The sequence below is a fragment of the Benincasa hispida genome, chromosome 3 (genome assembly GCF_009727055.1).
Source record: "Benincasa hispida cultivar B227 chromosome 3, ASM972705v1, whole genome shotgun sequence".
In the NCBI taxonomy this organism is placed as follows: domain Eukaryota; kingdom Viridiplantae; phylum Streptophyta; class Magnoliopsida; order Cucurbitales; family Cucurbitaceae; genus Benincasa; species Benincasa hispida.
The window spans coordinates 72,487,507-72,494,606 of NC_052351.1; the positions used below are offsets into that span (position 1 = coordinate 72,487,507).

A 7,100-nucleotide genomic window follows, 5' to 3' on the forward strand; every position below is an offset into this window, starting at 1 on the left:
CGATGAAATAAAAAATGAAATCGTTTCATTTTTTAGGTGAACGTTCAATCGTCGTCCATCGTTCAATCGCCCAAAAGATTGAGAGAGCACGCATTAGTAGAAAGCAAAACAATCGCTTAAGCATTTCGAGAGAATATACGATAGCTCCTCGCGCCTAAATGATCACACGCTATTTCCTACACGATCGGATAGCTTTTCTAAATGATTGTATAGTGTGCCGGTTTTACTAAAGGATCGTGTACCTTTTCCTAAACGATCGTTCAGTAAATCCTACATGATCGTGTAGCTCCTTCTATACGAAAAGTATTTCTGCTATGCAATAGCGTTCTCTTCCCTCCCACTTGCTGATCGGCTACACGATTCGCGTTTCCTCCTTTGTCTAAAAAATTCAACAAAGACCACCCTTTGGGTTTTCACTCCGAGAATACCCGGGGCTCTTTAGTGGTGGTGTCGTCCCCACGGTGTTCGTGTTTGCGGTTGTTCGTGCTGCTTTTGTTGACACTGCTGCTAGGCACTGGTAGATCGCGTGGAGGGTTTCCGCTGCATTGGAGTTTCGAAGTGTGAAGAACGTCTTCAACTGGTATGGAACTCTCTCCCTTGTTATTTATCTTGTTCTTAGCATGCCGATAATTACTTGTTTTTGCATAACTGTATGTTTGAATGTATTATATGTATTTCGGTCACGGTGAGATCGGAACGATCCGAACACGCTCATGTAACTCTTAGATATGAGATCCTTCAATATGAACAAACGCTTGTGATGTAATAATATGGGATATTTTCTTCACTATTGTCTATGAAACATGAGATGTTTTATTTGCATTTACCACAAACCAATAAACTAAGATCCCTGGTTGTCGTTGTAACTTAAGCATGTATGTGGAGACATACAAGTGGATCATGCCTTAAGTGATAAACAAAATGGTATGTAGTATATGGATATAGTAGGGAAACCTTATCCTGGTGACACTACGGATGCGACCCGCTTTGTAGATAGTTACAAGTGTTGTGACATGCTACAGATGGTCTAATCCTAATCATTCATGTGGAGACATATAAGCGAAAGTGTCCTATACTTTAATACAAGAAAAGCATACCATCTTAGCTCTAGTGCCTTTGAATTATGTCTTATCAGTTTCTACTCCATCTGGAGAAATTATGATAGCAAATGAAAAGATAAAAACATGTAGTTAGAAATAGCAAACCGTACCCTGTGACTTTGATGTGATACTAGGCATGGATTAGTTGGCTGTCAACCATCGCAACCTAGACTATTCTCGTAAGGAGGTGATTTTTAACCCTTCTATGGAAGTTAGTTTTAGGTTCAAAGGGGTCGGGACCATGGTCTTGCCCAAGATAATTTCAGTTGTGAAGGCCAAGAGGTTGCTTAACCAAGGTACCTAGGGTATCTTGGCTAGTGTTATTGACACTAGAGAAACCGAGGTTGCCTTAACCTCAGAACCAATTTTGAGACAATACTTTTATGTGTCTCTAGAGGAACTTCTAGGTCTGCTACCACCTAGGGAGATTCATTTTGCGATTGAGTTGGAGCTAGAAACCATTCCTATATCTAAGGCTTCATATAGAATGGCTCTAGTCGAATTGAAACAATTTAAGGTCCAATTGCAAGAATTTCTTGATAAAGGGTTCATACAACCGAGTGTGTTCCATGGGATGCACTAGTATTGTACATAAAGAAGAAGGATGGCTCGTTACATTTATGTACAAATTACAGAGAACTGAACAAAGTGACTATTAAGAATAAGTATCCTCTCCCTAGAATCGATGATTTGTTTGATCAATCACAAGGTGCCACAGTGTTTTCCAAGATTGATTTACGCTCAGGCTATCACCAGTTGAGGATTAAAAATAGTGATATTCCTAAGACTACATTTCGCTCTAGATATGGACATTACGAGTTTATTGTAATGTCGTTTGGATTGACAAATGCTCCTGCAGTATTCCTGGATCCAGTTCCTAGACACTTTTTTTATAGTTTTTATTGATGATATCTTGGTTTATTCTAAGATGGAGGCAGAGTATGAAGAGCATTTACGTAAAGTCTTGGATACCATAAGGTCGAACAAGCTATATTATAAGGTTTTCAAATGTGAGTTTTGGTTGAAGTAGGTGACTTTTCTAGGCCATGTGGTGTCTAGAGATGGAGTTTCAGTGGATCCAGTAAAGATTAAAGCGGTTACTAGTTGGTCTCGGCCTATTACAGTTAGTGAGGTATGCAATTTTCTAGGGTTAGCTGGTTATTATCGATGATTGTTAAAGATTTCTCTTGTATAGCTGGAGTTGACAAAAAATGGAACCTTGACCCAATTGACTAAAAAGAGAACCCCTTTTGTCTAGGGTAGAGTATGTAAGGAGAATTTTCAGGACCTTAAATAGATACTTGTTACTACCCCAATTCTTACAGTGCTAGATGAATCAAGTAGTTTTGTGATTTACAGTGATGCCTCGAAGAAAAGGCTGGGATGTGTGCTTATGCAAAATGGTAAAGTGATTGTTTATGCCTCCCGCCAGCTAAAGAATCATGGACGGAACTATCCGACACATGACTTGGAATCAACAGCGACGGTTTTTGCTTTGAAAATTTAGAGACACTATATGTATGGGGAGAAAATACAGATCTTCACAGCTATAAGAACCTAAAGTACTTCTTCACTCAGAAGGAGTTAAACATGATGTTGGTGTTGATGCCCTAAACTCTCGTTGGGTCCTGTACTTTGTAAACACTGTATTGAACAAACACATGTGATGTAATAATATGAGATATTTTCTTCACTATTGTCTATGAAACATTAGGTGTTTTATTTGCTTTACCACAAACCAATAAACTAAGATCTCTGGTTGTCGTTGTAACTTAAACATGTATATGGAGACATACAAGTGGATCATGCCTTAAGTGATAACCAAAATGGTTTGTAGTATATGGATATAAGAGGGAAACCTCTAGTGACACTACGGATGTGACCCGCTTTGTAGATAGTTACAAGTTTGTGACGTGCTACAGATGGTCTGATTCTGATCATTCATGTGGAGATATACAAGTGAAGGTGTCTTATATAAAGGAGTTTGTATAAGACTGGACTAAGAAGTGTATAGTCTCGTTATATAACGCGATTTATGATAGAGACTTCACTTCACTAGGATGATCATAGGCAAGATGACCTTAATCCTATGTGAGTTAGGAACTTCTGCCTTTGAGGGCAGTCCTTTGATTTGCATGGGTACGAGTGGCCATATTGCCGACTCAAACCTATCACTTTAGGGATTCGTCTGATTTGGGAGCTGAGAACTCAGCTACACAAGATGGAATTCACTTTTTCTCCATAGTAGGGGTAAGTAGATAGATTGCTCCCTTAAGGGCTGATTCTAGGGCTTGAACGATGTAGCGCCACACATCTTCTCATGGCCTGAGAGGTATCCACTCATAATAGAACTATGAGATATTGTTCATTAGAGGGATCAGTGGTACTTAAGAAGTTAGATGTAACTACAGGGGCAAAACAGTAAATTGGTCCAACTGTACTTACGAGCATCTGTGAAGGATTATCGTACTGTTGACTGGTTATATTCAATGGACACAGAAATATATCTATGGTGAGAAGAGTGAAGCTATCGGTCTTTAGTGGAATGCCCAGTAGTTAATAGATGGTGGATTTTGTGGCTAAAGAATTTAGTTAGCTATTCACGTACTGTTGGAGCTTCAAGCTACAGGTCCATAAGGTTCCCTTGCCAACTTAATGAATTCAAGTTGAGAATCAGTTTTTGGGTTAGTTTGAAGTGTTCAAATTGACAAGAGGGAGTTTGATTATATATGATATGATTAAACTGGTTCAGTTATATATGATATAATTGACATGATGTATGAGATACATTAATTGGAGGAAAATGGATATAAATATGATTTATATCGAGTAAAGGAGAAAATGACCATGGTTTAAATGTTGCATATAATGTGATATTCAAACTATAGGTTATAAATATAATATGATAAGTTAGTTATTATATTTATTTATATTTAAAACAATTATGAGATAATTGTTGGTGGTTTTCTCCATAGCCGTGCGTGAAAGTGGGAGGGTGCATTCAGTTTTCATAACTGAAAGGATAAAACGAAAAATGTTTTCATTTTGGAAAAGAATTGAAGTATCGCTTCATAAGTTGTTCACTGCCTATCGTTTAGATCACAAGAGCCTACGTGACAGCCTTAAATTGTTTCCTAAATGATCGTGTACACGCACATCTACCTAAACGATCGTATAGCTTTAACTAAGTGATCGCTCCCCCGAGCGAGATTCACTAGACAATCGTGTAAACGATCAAGCCACATTACCTAAATGATCGTATACCTTTTACTAAACGATCAAGCACAAGTCTATACGATAGACACAAACCTCTCCCACTTGCTTGGTCATTGAATACGATCATTGTCTCCTCCTTCCCTCTATCAAATCCAATAGAGCCCACACCTCTTCGATTCTCACTACGAGAATACCAAGGTCACTGAGTGGTGGTGTCCAAGTTATTGCGTGTTTTTGTAGAAGACTGTTCGTTTGTGGAGCGACAACGAGAAATTTGGGTTGACGGTTGGCTTGGTGTTGCAATGGCAGCGAAAGGTGCTGATCCAAGTGAGAGCGAGAGATAAACAGATGATAAGTTCTTCAAAGGTGAGTCTCTTGTTCCTTTTTTTTAGTTTATGAAAGCATGCCGTAATTTTTTTTTTTTGAAATGCATAACTTGTATGTATATTTGTGAATGCTTGTAATTCTGTCATAATGAATTTAGAACGATCTTGCTTCAGCTCATAGGTTCTCTTTGAAATGAGTTCCTTCACATGAGATAGCATAGATGGTTGGAATTAGTGAATGACTTTAACTGTGAGATACTGTATCATCTAGGTAAGGCGAACGTAGTAGCAGACGTTCTCAGTAGGAAGATAGCTCATTCAACAGCTTTGATAACCAAACAGACACCTTTACTCAATGATTTTGAGCGGGCTAATATTACAGTAGCTGTAGGAGAAGTTACCGCACAATTGGCATAGTTCACGGTACAACCGACTTTGAGATAGAGGATTATTGATGCTCAATAGGGTGATTCGTACCTTGTTGAGAGTTTTCGTCAGGTGGAGCTAAGGCGGGATAGTGAGTTTTTGGTATCCCAAGATCATGGTCTTTTGTACCAGGGACAGTTATGTGTACCTGCAAACAATGGCAATAAGAATGAAATATCGATAGAAGCTTATAGCTCTCCATTTTCGATACATCCTGACAGCACCAAGATGTATCAAGACCTGAAACAATGCTACTGGTGGAATGATATGAAAAGGGAAATTGTTGAGTCTGTCAATAAGTATTTAGTGTGCCAATAGGTTAAAGCCATGAGACAGAAGCCAGCCGGCTTGTTACAACTCCTGAGTGTATTAGAATGGAAGTGGAAGAATGTGTCCACAAATTTTATCGTGGGCTTGCCTAACGTCTAAAGGCCATATAGTGATATAGGTTATAGTGGACAGACTCAGTAAGCTAGCACATTTTATTCCAGGTAAGTCTACATATTCCATGAATATGTAAGCACAATTGTATATGAAAGAAGTGGTGAGATTGCACAGGGTGCCTATGTCCATCGTGTCTGATAGGGACCCTCGTTTTACATTTAGCTTTTGGAAGAATATTCAGACAGTGTTGGGTACTCATTTGGATTTTAGTATAGCTTTTCACCCACAGACGAATGGTTCAACTGAGCATTTGAATCAGACCTTTGAGGATATGTTACGTGCATGTGCATTGAAATTTTCAAGGAGTTTGGATTCCCACTTACACTTGATGGAGTTTGCTTAAAATAACAGCTACCAGGCTACCATTGGTATGGTGCCATTTGAGGCCTTGTATGAGAGGAATTGTAGGTCTCCTGTTTATTGGGACGAGGTTGGTCAACGGAAATTGTTGGGTCCGAAATTGGTGCAAATCACTAGTGAGGCAATACAGAAGATTAGAGCCTGAATGTTGACAGTTCAAAGTAGGCAGAAGAGTTATAAAAATGTTAGGAGTAAAGATTTGGAGTTTAAGGTAAGTAATAAAGTATTTTTGAAAGTCATGCCTATGAAAAGAGTGTTGAAGTCTGGCAGGAAAAGTAAGTTAAGCCCTCGGTTCATTGAGCCATTTGAGATGCTGGAACGGATCGGTCCTGTAGCTTATCGGCTGACTTTGCCACCATCTCTTTTTGCAGTTCATGATGTTTTTCATGTTTTCATGTTGAGGTGTACATAACGGATCCATCTCATATTGTGGATTATGAGCCTTTACAATTGAATGAGAACCTGAGTTACGAAGAAAAGCCTATTCAAATCTTGGCCAAGGAAGTAAAAGTTTTGTGCAACAAAGAGATAACGTTGGTAAAGGTTTTTTTAGCAGAATCATCAGTTTGAAGAAGCAACATAGGAACGAGATGAGATCGCAATATCCCGAGCTCTTTTAGAATTAGAACTCTAGAGGACGAAAGTTTCTTAAGGGAAGAAGAATGTAAAACCCTGATTTAGCATGTAAATTATCATTAATTTACTTTGGATTGTTTAGATAGATTGGAATTCAAGATTTGAGTAATATGCTAAATTGGCTCTAATTTAATTATTTTGAGTTAATTGGAGTTACATTTGGTTTGTGGTTAAAATGGATTATTGTAATAAGGTAATTCAATTTTTATATAAGTGGTTGAAGATTTGAAATTATATTGGAGGAAAATTTTGAAAAATATTTGAGATATTGGGCTTAATTTAATTAAGCCTAATTAGTTAAGAATTTTGAGTTATTTTGGAAGAAGATTATTTGTTAAGGACAAATTTTATTTTGGATTTGGAATATAAAAAGGAAAGGAATTTGGAAAGAAAAAGAGGGGAAAAAATAGAAATAATAATAAAGGGGAAGAGATTTTGGAATGAAAGAAGGAAAGGGAAAAAAATCGTTATATTTATATTTTAGAGGGTTAGGGTTTTATTTAATGAAAAGGGAGTTTTTTTTTATAAAAAAATATTTGTTTCTTCTCTTCTTCCTTTGTACACGCACGAGAACACCCCTCCTGAGTAGGAT

At 37.8% G+C, this 7,100-nt stretch overlaps 1 protein-coding gene across 1 annotated transcript; it reads left to right on the forward strand.

The window, feature by feature from the left end:
* The first annotated feature begins 1,341 nt into the window (after positions 1 to 1,341).
* Positions 1,342 to 6,017, forward strand: LOC120073705. The gene is made up of 7 exons (XM_039026504.1): positions 1,342 to 1,396; positions 1,496 to 1,646; positions 1,736 to 1,973; positions 2,131 to 2,232; positions 4,557 to 4,682; positions 5,201 to 5,367; positions 5,864 to 6,017. The coding sequence occupies exons 1-7, from the start codon at positions 1,342 to 1,344 to the stop codon at positions 6,015 to 6,017; spliced, it is 993 nt and encodes a 330-aa protein (XP_038882432.1).
* Positions 6,018 to 7,100: the final 1,083 nt, after the last annotated feature.

Bases quoted from the DNA above. Each gene is read 5' to 3' on its own strand.
- LOC120073705 (XM_039026504.1), top strand. From the start codon at position 1,342: ATGGTCTTGCCCAAGATAATTTCAGTTGTGAAGGCCAAGAGGTTGCTT. The intron at 1,397-1,495 runs GTACCTAGGGTA...ATGTGTCTCTAG, and splicing joins CAAGAGGTTGCTTAACCAAG to AGGAACTTCTAGGTCTGCTA. The intron at 5,368-5,863 runs GTATTTAGTGTG...TTAAAATAACAG, and splicing joins ATTGTTGAGTCTGTCAATAA to CTACCAGGCTACCATTGGTA.